The sequence below is a fragment of the Microtus pennsylvanicus genome, chromosome X (assembly GCF_037038515.1).
Source record: "Microtus pennsylvanicus isolate mMicPen1 chromosome X, mMicPen1.hap1, whole genome shotgun sequence".
In the NCBI taxonomy this organism is placed as follows: Eukaryota; Metazoa; Chordata; class Mammalia; order Rodentia; family Cricetidae; genus Microtus; species Microtus pennsylvanicus.
The window spans coordinates 56,083,293-56,101,244 of NC_134601.1; the positions used below are offsets into that span (position 1 = coordinate 56,083,293).

Below are 17,952 nucleotides of genomic sequence, written 5' to 3' on the forward strand. Positions count from 1 at the left end.
GGTATTGTTTTACAGAAGCCCAGAGATGAGCTCCAATGGCTACAGCGATGCATGCCAGATAAACCTCAAGGGGAATTTCATGCCCCTAATGATTGCAGGGCAGGATTCTGAGATGTGGGGGTCACTGGGGCAGACTTCTCTTAATAGAGTCCTTCCAATTCAGCAGTGTTGACTTAAAGACAGAAAAGGGTTTCATTATGTACTCTCCAATTACTCTTCCACTTTTTAGAAAAATAGGGCCTCCTGTAGCCCAGCATGGCCTTGAACTCACTATGTAGCCAAAAAATCACCTTGAACTCTTTACCTTCCTACATCGACATCCCAAGTGCTGGGATTGCAGTGTGTGCTGGCTGCTACCCCTGGCTTCCAGTCACACTTTCCACCCTTTCCCTGTGAAACTTACAACCCAATCTATTTCCTCTCTCGAATCAAAATGTATAAATTCATGCTTTGTCTCCCTTTTCTCCACCAGGGCTTAGATTTCAGTCTAGAATCTTGAACAGGTAGTACAAATGTCTAATTCACACCCAAGCAGCTTGAAACTACTTGTGATTTTAGACCTGTGATGGTTAATACCAATTGCCAACCTGATGGATCTAGATTCACAAAGAGAGAACCCTCCAGGACACTTGTGAGAGATTGTCTAGGTTAGTCTGAGGTGGAAAGACCCATCTGAACTCTGGGAAGTGCCATGCATGGCCTGGGCTGGGATCTTGACTGAAAAGGAGCCAGTGAGCTAAGCAATGACATTCCTCAGGGCCTGTTTCCTGTGTATTGGGAACTCAATGTGAGCTAGAGGCAGGGCTCCTGATCTTACAGCCACACTTTGCCCACCTGCTGTTAGGCCTGCCTCACCATGAGAGAACCAACCCGCCAAAGGCAAGCCAGAATAAATACTTCCTCCCTGAAATTGCTCTGGTCAAATATTTAGTCAGAGCAACGAGAAAAGTAGCCAAATACAAAGCCTCTCCTCCAAAGACACACCAGGGCCAAAACAAAACCCACCAACAATCGTGACAAAAATACCAATGGCTACAAGTGGGAAAAGGAACTTTTGAAGCCTAGAAAAACACAGGTGAGGGCATCCACACTAAAGAAATTCCGTCGGCATCTGATGTGGAACTTCCAGACAGAGCCTGTTGGAAGGGAAGCTGCATGTTTCTTCCCAACCGCTGAAGTGTTAAGAGCTTCTAATCAAAAAGTCCTCTAGGCTAGCCAGGTTCCTTACACCATAAGACAGCGAGAGTCTAGCTATAATTTAGTAGCCTACATAACAGCTAGCTACTCTGGGCAAAGAAGGAACAAGGGGTCAGAAAGAGGGACACAGTGGCTTTTAAGCTTAGGGGGTGTGAACTAGACGGGGTGCTTATCCTCCGTGTGTTTATTTCTTGAACCAAATTCCTAACTCTTCTACAAAGTCCCTTGTGGTTAGGGACAAAGAAGATGAAAGAGGAAAAGAAAAGGAAGACGAACAAAAGAATTTCAACCTCAGGATTTTTATTCCACAGGGAAAACACAAACAGGATGAGTCTGTATGTTTGATTGTGGGTCGCCCGGGTTTTGGCAGGAGTGTTAAGGAGGGTTAAGCAGAACAAAGACCTGCTCTTTCTGAGGAAGCTAAATTAAATCTACTTCACAGTGCCTATCGTGGGCTTTAGAGCCACTGATTCAGTAGGTAGTGAGCCCCTTCTCGGCTTGAAAGCAGGTTTTTGCTGTCTCCTACCTTGGTTTAGCATGATGCACTTGCCGCTCTGTTGTGAGGGGTGGGATGAAGTGGTGTAAAGGATCCACTTCTACCGTTCAGCACACTCTTGTCTACACCACCTAAGTGGACTCCTGACAGTGTGTTTGCAGCTTAGTTTGATGACTGGCTAAGACCTGTCTATGCTTATGAACAAATCTTGCTACGACAGATTTTTTTGGTGTATTATTATTTTACTATTATTGTTGTGATACTGATTATTAAATCCAGAACCTCATGAATGGTAGCCAAGTCCTCTCCCACTAGGCTACTCCTCTAGACTCAAGTATATTTTCTCTAAGAAAAGTTTGTGTTTTAGGTAATAGTTAATTCTTAATCAGATGATTAAGAAAAGTCATTCAGAATATAAACTCACATGACCAATAGGAGAGGAATAAGCTCACAAAGGACAGGCAAACATTTGTTCAAGTGTCTCAGTTCTTTCTTAATACTTTTGGAGAAAGTCACCTCATTTGAGAATCTAATGAATGCTATGTGCTTTCCTCTTAGAAATATGCACAACCACACACACACACACACACACACACACACACACACTTTTGCTTATTACTTCAGTGAATTCATGGATCTATTTGAATATACACAAAGAGCTTCCTCGGAGGTCTATGGATCTAACATGAAAGACCTCTGGGTAAGAAGAAAAAACTGCTAATTTTTTGAGTACTCCCTGTATTCCAGACACTACTCTAGGCACTGAATAGTTTTTCTTAATCAGTCATCACAACTCTGGAGTTCACTGCCCTGTTTTCTACTTTACTAAAGAAAAAAGAGTGGCAGAAAATGTCACTTGCTCTAGGACAGAGTCTGTAGGTGGGAAGAGCTAGGGTCCCAACAGTGGCTTCAGAGCCCTTTCTCTCAGCTACTACACCACAGCTATGAAATGAAATAAACTATTACATTTCAAGGTGGTGACCAGACCACAATCACAGAATCTTTCTAGTTGTCCTTGAAGTGTGGCATATGGATAATCTGCTCTTTAGAGCCCTGAGGAAGTATAGATAACATACTAGTTGGAAGGAAAATGCTTGACCAAGAATCATATGTACTGTTCTTTAGACAGCATAAAATACACACCAATGTAGGCTTCTCTTTGGTTTCCAAAGAAAATGCTTATGGCATTGATATTAACCCTTAAGTCCTTAATGTAGTAGTTTAGATTCAGGGTCACAAGTTCAAATACCTCGAAGGCTTGAGCAATAATGTGAGACAGGCTGGGATAAGTTCATGGGATCATGACCAGCTGGCAAGTGTATGCCCACTGTACAGTCATACATAACAACATCAGATCTAATAAGGACCAAATACACATGCTCCACTTGGGGCCCATCAGTTTTTGACCTTTGTTGCTTTGCCACTCCCCAGATCTTTTGAAATCATGACTTAAGGATGTAAAGAACACCATTTGTAAGCTGGGGACACCAGCGGTCTCGTGACAATGTGATTTCCATCTCATCTGGGCCATGATTTTACATACTAACTAACTCAAGAGTTACTAGAGGGAAAGGCCCAGCCACCAAAGAGAAGGAACTAGCAAGCAGTTAAGTGATGACCCACGTCACATACCTCATACACAGTGAGCATTCAAGGTCAGTCGCATCAAGGGATGTAGGCGGAATACTGAGATCAGGTTTGGCCCCCTCATCAGCAGGGTGATCTGTGATTTAGAACACAGCAAGTCAGAGCTGCATCAACTTGGTTTTACAAACAAGTACTTCTGAGTGAAAAAAAAAAGAAGTTTTCAAACTTCCCCCAGAGTTTAATTTGGTGGCTGCCTGAGCAATTGCCAGGCATTCCCTAAAGTGGACTTCCAGGGGGTGTTTGAGCAGTCTCCATAGACAGAAGGCCAAGGCTAGAGCTCCTGGCGAGCATTCAAATTCATTAGCAGCAGTGGCAACTCCATGGAGTGAGCCAGGTCTTCAAAGCTCACACTTAATCTTGGAAAGATAGGGAGCCTGCTTCTCAGAACACAACTAAGTGAGACATGACCACACCTTTCCCATCCTACATTCCCAGACCAGGGATGAGGGCAAGAAATGGTCGGCCTGGAAGAAAGTCACATGATGGAAAGCATGGGATGGTGTTACTTGATGGGGTACCTACCCCCGATTGTCTTGACTACTCACACTCACATTCTGTGAGAAACCTCACAGCAACCCCTGGGATTTAACAGCTGGTGAGTGCCAGAGCTAGGTCACAAACTCAGAGCCAGAGGATCCCCCCCCCCCCCCGCAAAAAGAAACCCGAGGGAAACTACATATGTCAGTGAGCCCAGTCATCTGCATTAAGCTCCTTTCTCCCTGGGTGGAATTAGTACCTTGTCTGGGGACTTTATTAGGCACGTCCGGGTCTTCTTGGTTTTCATCAACTTGGCAATGGTTCCTTTTCTTTTCCTGGCATTTGCCGGTCCTGATGGAGGCAGTATTGCGCTTCTCTTCTTCCTGATCTTTTCCATTGTCCTCCTGACTCCCCACCTTTACTTGAGCTGAGTTCTTCAGGCTGCTGCTTCCTCCCTGAGCTGCTGCTTCCTCCTGACTTGAACAGTGTGGAAGCTCTGGACTTTCCTAGATGGAGCAAAAGCCAGATATCAGAATCGACTAGAGACCAGTATCGTCCTCCAATATTGTCCCCTTAGGGGACAAAAAGGAAACAACATAATCCTGCTCTTCACTCCTGAGCTCTCAGTGGATACATAACTCAATGGAGGGCCAATCATGGGGCTTACTGCTCACACCCAATCTATGTCAAAGGCTTGCCTTGCTTAAATAGAGTTAGGGGACTTCCCTAGGCACGGCCAAAAGGCACATGGGAGGAAAAGCTTCCTGGGCAGGGGAGAAAGGGGACTGTAAGGGAAGGCACCACTCTTCCCTCCTATCCAAATCACTCCCCGGTGGTCTGTGAGGAAAGCAAAGCATTCTGTGAGGGGTATCCTGTTACCGGATACTTCCTCTCACCCTTGCCATCATTCACAGCCATTCTTCAAAGGACTTTAGGAAAGGCTTTGGGCTAGTTTCATCAAAGGAGCAGGGGACAATCCATTCCTTTTCCTCAATTTTGGGTGAAAAGTCTGAAAAAGAGACATAATAGTTTGGCATAATAGCTGGTCTCTAGCCTTTTAGAGAATTTGGTCCACTAGGAAGGTATTGGGAAGCGGAACTAGAAGTAATTGCAAAGATGTGCTTATGCACAGTGCTCCGGAGAAGCTCTCTTCTGCAATCGAAATCAGTATTTGACAGCAAAAGGCTCACTTTCCGTTGTTTCTCCTCTACCCTTGCCAGCAATCCTAGTGGATACAGGCGGGAAGAAACAAAGAAGTGGAGAGGAAAGGAGAGGATGTGGCTTTTCTCATCCTACATCCCAGGGGTTCTCAAGTACTAAATTAAATAACACTACAGTCTTGACTTTCCATGAGCCCAGAGCACTGTCCACATAAGACCCCAAGGCCTTGCAAAACAATGTTTGGGTGAAAATACACTTGCTGCTCCCCAGTCTGCTCACATTGGAAAGCCAGATGCTCTGTTTCCTTCATTTTAGACTGAGTGGCAAGTAGAATTCCCCACTGCAGACCCTGGGTCCTCATGTTAGCTGCCTTAGTCATCTACTAATGACCACTGGGGACTCTCTGATTTCAGGAGATATTCCAAGTTCTGCCTTTACCAAGAAAAACCAGCCGCCTTGTGTTTTATTCCTTCTCTAGAGCAGACACAAAAACTGGGAAGACGTGAGCATCCAGGGCTTATATACAAGTGAGGAACTTCAGGCACAAATGGAAACTGCTCCCCAAAGGTGCCCAGCAATTCAATGTTAAATCTTGCTTAAAGTCTGTTTTTTTTGAGCCCCAACTTCTGCCCACTTACCCTGTGCTAGAAAGGCCAGCTCCTAATGCCCCATCCCTTGGCATTTGGTTCCCTTGTTTTCAAAGAAAACTACAAATACTTGTCTTCACTCTCAAGTCAACTCTCGCACCTCTACTTTGCTAGAAATGTGCATGAGAAGCCTACTTATGTGGAAGGCATAGTGCAAGAACAAGAAATTCCCTCCATTTGCTCCCCAAATGGAGTCACCCTTGCACAAAGCTCTCACTGGTGCTCAAAGGCCATCAGCTTGAATGTGCCCCAAAGCTGAAACCAATAAGCACACCCCAATTACGGGGTTCCAAGGGAAGTGGGCCAATCTCTTTATACTTCTATCAAATCTTTCTATTTCCAGATCTGACCAAGACTACAAATAAATTAACCAATAAATCAACTTTTGGAGCATGCCTGAAATTCCCAGTTGTAGCTTTAAGCAAAGGACACAGCCATTATCGACTACATCTTTCTTTTTCACTCAGGAACCAAAGTAGGAGAGGTAGGGCTCACTTCTCGTGTGCCCACAAAAGAGCCAAACGAAGCATCATGAGCGAGCTGGGTGAGTTGAGTTTTACCTGTGACAACTTTGGTAGATTATGGCTGGTGCCTTCAGTAGCCATTGACTCTACGTGTTCCTTTAATCTAGGGTGAGGTGCCAACAGCTTCAGGATATCGGGAGAATGTTCCTGAGACTCCCCCGGGACTGATGGTGAAAAGAAACTAAAGAGAAGCTGTGACATAAAACAGAAGACTTCACTACTCAAGTTTCTACAGGTGCTAGACTAAGGTGAAGGGGGAGGGATGGGGGACGAGAGAGCACAGCTTGCAAGGCAAAACTCCATTGAGGAAGCCTTGGAGCGGTGTCCCTAGACACACTAAGGAGAGGTTGTTGCATCAACACACATCAATATCATCTAGGAGCGGGGGACAGGGATACAGGAAATCACTTAGTCATTAAGAGCACATACTGTTTTTGTATGAAGATCCAAGTCCGATTCCCAACACACATGTAAGGTGGCTCACGATCACCTGTAAGTCCAGCTCCAGCGATGGCGGACACCTCTGACACCCAGAGGTGTCAGTACTCATGTGCAAATACCCACACACAGATTCAAACACATACACATATTAAAAAGTAAAATACATGTATTTTTTTTATCAAATAAGTCACCTAGGAACTTATGAAAATGTTGGTTCCTGGGTCCAGCTCCAGTCTCCCAAGGTCTGAAATATGACCCAGAGAAGGCAAGACAAATGCCTTTGTTACTTAACCAAGGTTACGAGCCACCTCTATGGTGCCACCATTTTGCAGAAATACCTGCAATGGAGCTTGAAAATCTGTCTGAACCAAAGGAAACATAGGAGTTAAGTCAGAAGAGATGCCTGTACTGGCTAGTGGGGTTATTTTGTTTTTCATTTTTCGTTGTTTTTTTGTTTGTTTGTTTTTGTCAAGTTGATAAAAACTAGGTCGTCCTGGGAAGAGGGTGATTAAATTGAGAAAATGCCTACATCAGATTGGCCTGTAGGCAAGTTTGTGTGGGTATTTCCTTGTTTAATGGTTAATGCAGGAAAATAAGCACACTCTGGGGAGTGCCACTCCTGGGCAGGTGCTCCCAGTATGTCTGAGAAAGGTAGCTAAATGTGACCCTGAGTCACAAGCCAGTAAGCAGATTCCTCCAGGGCTTCTGCAGGAGTTCCTACCTCCGAGTTCCTGCCGTGAGTTCCTGCCCTGACTTTTCTCAGTGACAGACTGCAACCCAGAATGTGTAAAGAAAGAAAACCCTCTCTTTCCTAGGCTCCTTTGGATCATGGAGTTTACCACAGCAATAGCAAAGCAAACAAGGACACCTTAGCTGAAGAATACAGAGTCAAGCCCGCAGCAGCTTCGTGGGCAGAGAGGTCCACAAATCTACACTGGGTTCCTTATTGCTGTTTTTCTCCGTCTGTCTGTTTCGAGTCCCCCATCATCACACCTGGATTTTTTAAATCCCTTCAGAGCTGGGGACCTGAGTGATTAAATGTTAGGAAAGCAGAGCTCAGACTTCCTCTCTCCTTTCAGCCTATTCCTCTTCCTGGTCATCTCTGTATAAAGTGTCAGGTTCGCCTCCAATCGGATATACCGATGAGGGAGAAGTTAAGTAGAAGGAAAGGGTCTAGGAGACAAAGGAACGCATTTGAGTGCAAGCTGCAGCGTTAGTTGTTCGCATTCTTGCTTCCGTTCTCCCCTGTGCCAATCAGGGGTCAGGGACTGTATGTAAGTATGTATGTATGTATCTATCTATCTATCTACCCGTGCATGTGTGCGCGTGTGTGTGTGCGTGTGAGAGAGAGAGAGAGAGAAAGAGAGAAAGAAAGCAAAAGAGAGGGCTTGTCAACGGGCTTCTCAAAGGCATGCAAATGTTTCTCACCTAGTCGACCCTGCCATGTTTGGAGGCTCACTAGAGAATGCCTGACACTGTAGTTCAGTCTACATAATCAGGAGCGTTACTTCATCAAGAGAACTTGAGAAAAAAAAAACACTAAACACAAAGTTTGGTTTGTTCTCTTGTCTGTCCTTCGCAGTTTCTTCGTGACGCTCCTTTCTGCCTCAGCGCTTTCTCTGCACAGAAGCCTTCCTCAGCCTTTAAAGTTGAGCTTGAGAGCTGCCTCGCCTCAGTACTCACATCTCTCTGATCGCACCCGCCCTTTCACGTTCTCTGCAGACCACGGGATTGAACCTTAAACTATTTCCTCTCACTCAGCACTGGAAGTCTGTCACGAAATATGTCTTTCTTTCCAGCCAGAGATAAATGTCTACTAAATGCACATCACCCTCATGGAAATGAGGAAGGTGTTTCTACATCCAAGGATGTATTCTAGCACTCAGGTGCCTCAACTCCTCAAAGAGATGCTCCTGCTTCCCTCCACTGTTAAAACCCCTACTTTCGAGGCATAAGCTGACAAAGGTGGAAAGGCCCACAATACCCAGGGTCATAAATGTAATCTCTCAGAGCTAACTCATCCCTAGGAATCAATGTTGGCTCACAGAAACCCTACTCAGGGACCCAAAAGGGTCTATCCACTTCGGAGACAGTCTCCCTGAAGGGGGCCATCTAGGCCCCGGGTACAAAATTGAAAAGACAGAAGGTAGTGTGAGGAAAAGGAGGCCAGGAGTCAGAATCAAAAGAAAGAAGGGAGGAATAATACAACCGTGCCCTTCTTAGCATTACTACCTAAGATCTCCGAACAGAGCTTCTCAATGGTTCTGGAAAACACAAGTTAGGGTCAGCTTTCAGTGAGAATAATCGTTACACATGAATGAAAGTCCATTCTGATATAATTTCAGCCAGAGAAAGACCCAACTGGGTTAAGAATCTGTAGTTTAAAATAAAGCATAGGGCTGTGGGTTCTAAGGAGGCTTATCGATTTCTAGCGCATCTGGACCGTTCGCAAATGTTTAGCCCTATAACTGGAATAATCCAGTGAACGCACAGTTGAAGCCGCTCACTGTATTTACATGGCTGTTATAGCTCCATGACACTCAGCAGAAAAGTGCCTCCAAATTCTTACATTAATTTCAGAATTTTATAACCATTAATTTAAGCACACATTCATTTATATTGCCTGGCAGTCATATTCACCAACAAAATATTACAAGTTCCACGAGGAACTTAGGCCTTCTTGTGTCTCTAGAGTTTCCCACAGTGCCTTGTCTTTCATCAGGCAGGTATCGAAATGACAACAGGCCATCCTTGAAAGCAAACTGAAGAGAGAAGTTAGTTCAGCTTATAATACCAGAACCTCTTGGGCCACCCGAGGAATGAACGAAAGGAAGTCACTGAGCCTTAGAGTCTGCACCTATTTGTCTCATCTATAACATGGTGAGAAATATAACAGCGAGGCTATGGGGATGATATGGACCCTTCTACAGAGAGGACTAACCAAGTGGCTTACATGCTCAGGTCATGTTAGACTATGAACAGACTACACTGAAGTTTTAGGAACGGCCCATAGATTGCTAAATAATTCTACCTGAGCCATGCCCCTTTCAATTAAACCTTATCCACATACACAAATCACGCCATTTTTTTTTCTAGACAGGGAATGAATTCTATGCCAAAGTCAGAAAATCCAGAGTCTGGCCTCTGCCAACTTTATCAGTTTTGCTAAAATATTCCGTTCTAGAGTCTTCAGAAACCAGTTCTGTCTCTTGCTCACTTTCTTCCCCCCTTTCCCTGTCAAACCATTATAAATGGATCGGAGGGCTTATGGTCTGGTGTTGAATGGTGTATGGGGACAGGAAACCAAATACAACCACTGAATGTCAGCATCTCACTTCCAGACACCAGAAGAATATATTAGGATAAATGACAAAGTCATTTGAGGATCAAATGAGGATGCTTGACCCTTCAGCCAAGTCCTTGGTATTTCTCATCATATTTGTTTTACGGCCACAATCTCCTGGGCCCAAGAATTGGAAGGACTAATCGGATTGTTTCACAATGGACTCTGACTTGAATTTCTGAGACACTGGGTTGAGTTTTCTAGAAAAGGAGGTGAAGTTTTGAGTTCTGTATGTGGCAAGCAATGTGGAGATCATCAGTGTCCTTTCCCAGGAGCTGTCCTCCATGTGTGACTGGTGAGATGTGTGATTGAGGCAAAGCAAAGTCATACAGCTGCAAGCAGTCCCCACCCCCTGGCTCCTGATCTCTCATCGACAAGCAGACTATCCTCAGTGACCCTTTACCCCCAGGTTAGCTTACTTGGTGCAGTGTGGTTTCTATCCCACTGACTCTAAGGCAAAACATTCTTCACTGGTTCCTACAAAATAGTAGGAGCTGCCAATTTGATAGTACATACCAGAGCGGCAGTGCTTCTGGGCAATCAGTTGGCATCTCTCTCATGACCCTTAAACCCAGAGAACCACCCACTCAGGATCATAGATACTGAGGATGGTCGCATCTTCATCATTCTCCCTAGGAAGACAAAGTGGTGGGGGTCCACTAGGCAGCTGACACTGGGTTATTCAACTCACCCTCTGAGCTTCAATTCTGGCTTTCTTGTTCTTTCCATCAAGGGATACACAGTAGAGAAATTCTCTGAGTGCTTCCTCCACCTTGCCTAGGGTGGCTAAAGCTTGTGCTTTTCTGAGGTGTGCCTGGAAGAAAACGTTAGCAGTCAATCACATCTTAATAACCATCTTAATGTAGCTACTATCAACAGCGATCGCTGAGTGCTTACCGAGTAGTCCCTATCGGGTGGAGTGTTGTTAAAAGACTTTGATTTTTGTACCAGTAACAATGGCAAACTATCATGAATCCCATTTTAAAGGCAATGAAAGGGGGATCCCGAGAAATAACTTAACCAAAGTACAACAGTCAGAAAGCTGTAAAGTTCAAGTTTAAACCTGAGACTGACTATATACAAAGCCAAGATTCTTAGCTCCTAAGCTTACTACCTTCTTTCACCCCACAACTGAGCATCACAAACATGTCAGAGCCTCCATTTAACCACAGACTCTAATAGCTCAGTTTTCGATGTTCATCCAGAGATGCCGTGCCTCTCTTTGAACTGGTCTGTAAGACAGTGGTGGCTCACGTGAGCCCATCACTTTTACAGAGACCTGAGAGAAAGACCATGGCCTCTCTAGCAGCAATCTCAAACTGAAACTGTGGCCTGAGAACTTCCAGAAGACCAGTCACTGAGCCAATGCTTTTGTTTCTAGAAACGTAGCTGTCTTTTCCTCTGTTGCTGCACACTTTATAGATATAAGGATGTTTCATGGCCTCCGGATTTAAACCCAAGTGCTCTGGACTAATTTCTGTATAAGGACCTAAGCAGCAATCCTGAGCAGGGCAAGAATGAAAGAAAAAAAAACAGAGTAAAGGGGCTGCCACCTCTTAGTGCCTAGTATGAATATCCCTTGTCAGGCATCCCTCTGCCTTCTAACGTGTGGCTGTATGGTGTCAGGACCTGGCTAGGATTCTTGAGCAGTGGCCACGGCCACAGCTACAAACCTCGTGGGGACCTCTATCCATGCCCTCAATTCTTTCTGGATCCAAATCTTGGCTGACACACCTCCTTCTTGCTCCTGCCAAAAGTGACCTTTTGGAGAAAGGCTAGCCGGTCATTGCAGAGCAGCTTCAGTGCTGGGAACCTGCAGAGACCTCTGGATGACTAGTAACCAATCCAGTAGCAACTCACACAGCCTACTTTCTCAGGGTGGCCAGCTTATCCTGACAGCTGTACTGCCGGCAAGATGCACGGAATGACACAGAGCCCTGGATGGATGGATGAAAGTGGGCTGTCTACTGGCCTTATGGCATTTCACCCAGAAATAGTGGGGAATACAGAAATCAGAGCATTCGACCCTTTCAATCCCCAAGACAACAGAGTTCTCTGAACTTTCCCTTTCCTCTTCCTCCCAGCTGTGGGGAAATGAACCCCCTGCCAAGTACTTATACCAGTTCTTTCTTCACTGTAGAAACCCCTTTTCTCATTATGTCTACAACATGTTTCTCAGGCCTCTTCCCATCGTGGTATCTGGATTTAGTTTTCCAGTAAAAAAGGCTGCAGGGAAGCCCCCCTTACCCCAAGGCTTTCATGTTAAATAGCCCGTCCCCATGGCAACTTAAGGCACTGGTGACTTGGATTAAGCTGTAAATGTCTTCCTTGGGAAAGAGAACACAATGATCCATTACCATCCACGAAAACGCTCTCGTGAAAGACCAGTGAGCTTCACTCTAATATTACAGACTCGCTGTCATACTCCAGGCTGGCCTCAAACTCCGAATCCTGATTGGATTATAAGTGCATGCCACCAGCCACCACACCCAACTTCATCAGGCCTTCTCTGAAGTTCCTAGGTCTGTAAAACTTTCAATGATCCGATGTTTTCATAGGTTCAACAACAAAATTCATTAGGCAGCAATATCTGAACTAAACTGATGTAAATGGTTTTGTGGTATTTACCTGTTCAGTGTGATTTTGCACGTAAAGTGCTGCAGAGAAGTATGTTTAATTAGACCCACTGGGAGGCTATCTGGAGACTATTGAAGGTGGTGCCTAATGCAAGGTCAGAGAAACATTCTGCATCCAGAGGACACCTGCTCCTGTGACCGCCAGATAGGCACAGTGGCCCTGGTCTTGGAGACACTGCTTTTCCCACCCTCAGGCTGTAGACAGAGGTTCTTAAACCAATATCCTGTAAAGTTTGTAGCTTGCAGAGTTTGCTCTTCTCACCTTTGATTCTTACACATACCTGCAAAATGATCATGGCCGATAGCACTAGCATCATATAGCAAATAAGAACACGTGAGTGTTGGAGAGTGCAGTCATTTCCCCACAGTCACACTTTGCAAGCATGGAGCCACAGACCCAGTTCTAATCTTCTAAACAAAATACACACATGTGGAAGAGGGTGGTCCTGAGGCCAGGCAAAGATGCAGAAAGTAGTACTTTGTATTCAGGTATCCCCTGTCTTGAAGTCTACCCTGTCTTTCTTCTCACCTTTCCTTTTTGACCGAGATTTTTGGGGGGTATACATGATGACGTATCAAATGACTGTATTAATGATTCAAACTGGCACAACTATTGTGTGAATTTGACAATCGCTTTAAAGAAAGCTGTTTAAGCTCCCAAGAAGCCTGGTTATCAGTAGACATTCTTAAGGACCAGGGCAGCAATATTTTTCTCAGATTCCTCTACTTATTTTCCCTAGAAAATTGTAAGAGTGATGATGGTGGTGGCAGTGATGGCAAACACTTATACAATGTTATGTGCATCGTTCTGAGCATCTTCTCTACATGATCTTGTATAATCCCCACAACAACCCCATTTAGTAGTTGCCTTGAATATAAGCATGTTAAAAATGAGGACATTAGACACAGAAATTAAGTGATTTTCCTAAGACCATACAGTTAAGAAAAGTTGCGAGCTGAGACACGAAGTCAGGCTGTGTGGCTACTGATTCCATACTTTGAAAAAAAAATGAAGACAAGCCTATCCTTAAGGTCACCAATTGAAGGTGGCCTTACTAATATTCCTTGCAGACTTATACTTTCCTTTATTCATGGATGCCCTGCACTGCCCAGGCTCTAATATCTCCTGGCCCAGAGGGCCAGCCTTCTTGCCCATCCCTGGCTGCAGATAGCCCCTTTCCCATCCCTCCTGTCCCACACTCACCTTAAAACCCATTGGCCGAAGTTTACATGCTATTTCTGCATCATGCAGTGCATCCTCGTGAGACTCCAAGGTGAAATAAATTTGAGACCGATTGCTATAAAGCAAATGATCATTTGGAGCTGCCGAAATGAGAAAAAAAAAGCCCTCATTAATGGCCCCCAGCACAAGCATGTGATAAGTCCTGTGTGAGGATGGATCCTAAGCTCTTTCCACTGGACCCAAAGGCTTAAATGTCATTTCCAGTCCTAATATCGGCCTGACTTTTACACCCTAGCTTCTCCGTGCAAAGGAGTAATGTCGCCCTCCTTCTGCAAGCTGGCGCTAGGTGGTGTAGTGTCCATGATACATTAGAAACTTTTCCCTAAAGAAAACCCTGGTGCTCTTCTGCCAGATGAATGATGCAGGCTGCTAGTGTCCAGCAACCTGGCTTCCGAGGGAGCCAGTATCAAATGAGAACGAAGCCAGGGAAGAGAGGCAGCCAGACCTCTAACAAGACAAGTCCATGTTAGTATTCCAGATGGGGATTACCTGTGGCATTAACCACCATATGGTCAGGGCATATGAAGCTTTCCTGGAGGAAACACATACGCATTTACCAGGTCCAACCTCCCGTCGATCGCCAAATGAAAAAGCACCTTGACAAGGCTTTTAGGAGTCTCACCCTCACCCTCACCGAATCACTAGAGCTCAGGCCTGGACAGGTCTTCAACCCACCCATTCTTTAGATAGGAAAAACAAGGACAAGGAGATGACGTGATAGGGCTAGAAGCCACAGGGCTGGTTAATCTTTTGAGGCCTGTGTGAAGGGAAGTTCCTTTTTCTGAGTGTGGGCCCAGCATTTTGAATAATAAGACACTAGCCATTTCCAGGATACATTTCATACCGTCGGTTGAAGAGGTCCCTTTTCCTCTTAGCAGGGTGACGGTGCTATTGCCATTTTTTTTTTTGCCCTGACTGCTCTGAAGAGATTAACAAAAGTGTAGGAAAGATGCTCCCAGGAAAAGTGGTGGTGGTGATAGAAGAGGACCCTGAGAAAGGGCTTTCCTGGCCAGCCTTTGGGGAATGGATGAAAGAAACAGAGCCACCCTTGGAATTCCATTCAGAAGTGGCCAGAGCTTATTCCATTCACATTGCTGCCTTCTTCCTCAAGTTCTGGGCTCTGACGTCTACCTCTACCCCGACCGTCCCTCAGGAGTACTCTCAGAGATGACCTGGGTGCCAATTATTTGCTTTTCACTTTAGCATAGAGTTTGCAGTCTTCTCTGCCACTTTTCTGAACTGCACGTCGGCAGCTCAGAGCCTGTTTTGTACAGGCACACACAGGATGTGTTTTGTGATTAAGGTCTGTGTGTCCCTCAGTCATGGGGTCCAGTCAGCCCTGGTTTTGTTCCCGCCAACACTACCTGTTGCTAGCTTGAGCGGGATTCAACATGTGGAGACTCCGTCCCATCCCTCTTCCACCTATCAGAGATGGTCTAGGGGGGGCCTTAGGATCCCACAGCCCTGTCTGCTTAACCCCACTGCGTCCTCCCCAGCATGCTTCTCTGGACACCGCGTCCAGCCTGCCTGCAGAGGTGCTGGCATCAGCTTGGGGTTCCAAGGCCACTTCCTAGATCTGAGTAGGAGGAGGCTGGTGGAGCAAACAGGTCCCCGGGAGAACTCCCGTGCTCCATCCACTCCAGGAGAGATGTGGGGCTTCCCGCATTGCCCTTAAAAGTTACAGAGCCCACCCTTCCTCTACTGGAAACTTTTGGAGAAGATAGACACCCCTGTGTAGACAGTCCCTTGTTTCCTTGGGAATTCCAAGAAGTTGCCTGGTCCTGCCGCCCGTTGGGTTAGAGGGGTCAAAGGGTTCGATGTCAGGGCGAAGGCTGTCTGACTGCGGCGCATAGAGGGGGTGGGGCAAGTGCATCTATTTCAGCCAAGGATCGTGTGATAGGAAGCGGTGACAATGAGTCACAGGGCAGCGGGGAGCGAGCCCCCCCTTCTGCCCCCCGCACACGCTCGCGGGATGGTTTCCGAGGCGAGCGTGGCCCACTTCGGTTACCTCAGCGTTACACAATCCCCGCCTGCCCGCCTGCCCGTCCGCCCGCCCGCGCGGAGGAGGGGCCGCCGGCCCGGGCGGCTCGAGGTCCTTATGCAACCAGTGCTCTCCTGACCTAATTCCAGGCCGGACCCACCCCACGGGGAGCCGCGGCCCCGGAAGGGACAACTCCCAGAGACGGGAGCAGCGGACTCGGGCGCCGGCGGGCCACTTCTGGCTGGCAAAAGCCGGGAGGACCGCGCGCGAGTTTGAGAAACAGTGCCAAGTTCCTCTCCTGGCAGGGAAGGTAGCGGCAGGTGTAAGAGGGAGCGCTGAAGTGTCCAGGAAAGATAGAGAAATAGGGACGGTGACACCGCGCAAGGCAGAAAATAGTGACAAAGATGAGAAGAAACGCGCAAAAAGAGAGAAACTGGGGCCGGGTGGCATAGAAGCACAAAAGCAAACAGGAGATACGGAAATCAACAACAACTAAAAAAGCAATAGCACCAGAGAGACCAAGTAACAGCCAAAGAAAGCTAAAGTAGAAACGACAAACTCCTAGAAAGGTCCCTCCTCCTTCTCCTCGTGGGCCACGGGCCATTCCCTCCCTTCCCCCACCTCGCCCGTGCGCGCGCCCAACTCTGCCGCGTCCATCCCCCACCTCGCAGCTGGGTTCATCCCCCCGCCCCCCTCGTGTCGTGACCAAGCCCTCGTGGCCCGGTGGCGGCGCGGAGGACTCACCCAGCCGAACTGCTTCGTTGTATTTGAGCAGAGCCGCCTCCACCTGGTGCTCTTGGTACAGCCGGTTTCCCTCGTGCCGGAGTTGCGACGCTCGTGCCGGGCCCGGGAACAACTTGCCCAGAACGCCGCTGAGTACCACGTTGACTCGCAGTTGCAGGGGCGCCTGCTGCCCACCCCACCGCAACCCGAGAGCTCTCCCACCGGCCGAGAGCTTGAGCCCGCAGACCGCGCACCGCCGATCCGCGGCCCGCCCACGTTCCAAGCACAGTTTACAAAAGGTGTGGCCGCACCACAAGGACACGGGATCCGAGAGAAATCCGTGACACTTTTGGCACTTAAAGCCATCCCATACCTCGGGGACCATGGCTGCAGCCTCCGCTGCCTTTTTCACGGCCGCCACGCAGCAGCTCGAGCTGCCGCTCTGGCACGAGGGAGCCGGCACCACGAGGTTTTTTTGCGGGACGCTCTTAGCCAGGCAGCGCACAAACTGCTCCAGCTGCTCGGCCACTAGCTGCTGCTTCTCCGAGAGCTGCCTGTATACCTCGAGGGCTTCCCGAAGGCGTCCTCCGGATGCCAAGGCGTCCGCCTGTGTAAGCAGGACTTTGCACTCTGCCGGCGTCGAGGTCCCCGGTTGCGGTGTTTGCTCCATCTCTTGCTTCGGGGGAGGTTCAGAGCCCTCGGGAGATGCCTCTGGGTGGGCTACGGAGTCTCCTCGGGCCACTGATGCCGCCCGCTCTTCCGGCTCCGCCAGCTCCGCCAGTTCTAAGTTGTTGCTGCCGAGCTCGGCGGGCAAGCTCAACATCTGTGTAGTCTGAAAAGAGTCCAAAGAGAGAGAAACCTGCGGAGGTTGCGGGTGGGTAGGTAGAGGAGAGGCGTCTAGGAACAGGAAACTCGCAGGAAGGAGCGGCGGACGGAAACGAGCTGCGCTGCCGTGAACGCGGGATCGCCGTGCGCCTGGCTCTGCCTCGCCTCCCGGAGCTCCATGCCGACTGCCCCGCGCCGCCTAATAACTGTCTTGTCTCAGCAAAGCGTTATATAAAACGTCACCACGTGACTCCACCCCCACGCTGCTCATTGGCCGGCAGCGGGGAAATTGTTACAAAACCACACAGTTTTGTAACAGTGTTGTGCTTGCTGCGTTTGGCTTCGTGTTTCTTGGCTTCTTTTTTGAGGTTGTTTGTGTTTACTCCTTATTTCCCACTCGCGACCCGAATCTTTTCTGGACCAGGGAGAGGAATGCAACCTCTTCTTTCATGCTTTTCCTTCTCACCTCCAAAGTAGCCAGCAAACAGGTCCTCTTTGCCAGCGGCTTGCTAGAGTCCCCTGCCCCGGAGAGGCAGGCTCCCCTCCAGGGGGCAATGGCTGCCGTATGCAAATGCAATGGGTAGCCGAGGGGCACCCAAGAAGCCCTCACC

General features: G+C 47.5%; 1 protein-coding gene across 3 annotated transcripts in view; it reads right to left on the reverse strand.

The window, feature by feature from the left end:
- Window positions 1–17,549, reverse strand: part of Lonrf3 (LON peptidase N-terminal domain and ring finger 3) — a 37,587-nt gene extending 20,038 nt beyond the window's left edge. For 2 of the 3 annotated variants that reach the window (XM_075957336.1, XM_075957334.1), the window contains exons 1-6: window positions 16,538–17,549; window positions 13,774–13,892; window positions 10,625–10,747; window positions 6,186–6,341; window positions 4,077–4,323; window positions 3,326–3,416 (exon numbers count right to left, since the gene is read on the reverse strand). In XM_075957336.1, coding sequence (XP_075813451.1) covers window positions 3,326–3,416; window positions 4,077–4,323; window positions 6,186–6,341; window positions 10,625–10,747; window positions 13,774–13,892; window positions 16,538–17,339 — 1,538 coding nt within the window. In that variant the 5' untranslated portion in view covers window positions 17,340–17,549. The remainder of the gene's footprint in view (window positions 1–3,325; window positions 3,417–4,076; window positions 4,324–6,185; window positions 6,342–10,624; window positions 10,748–13,773; window positions 13,893–16,537) is intronic. The other variant, XM_075957335.1, reaches the window with a different exon arrangement.
- Window positions 17,550–17,952: the final 403 nt, after the last annotated feature.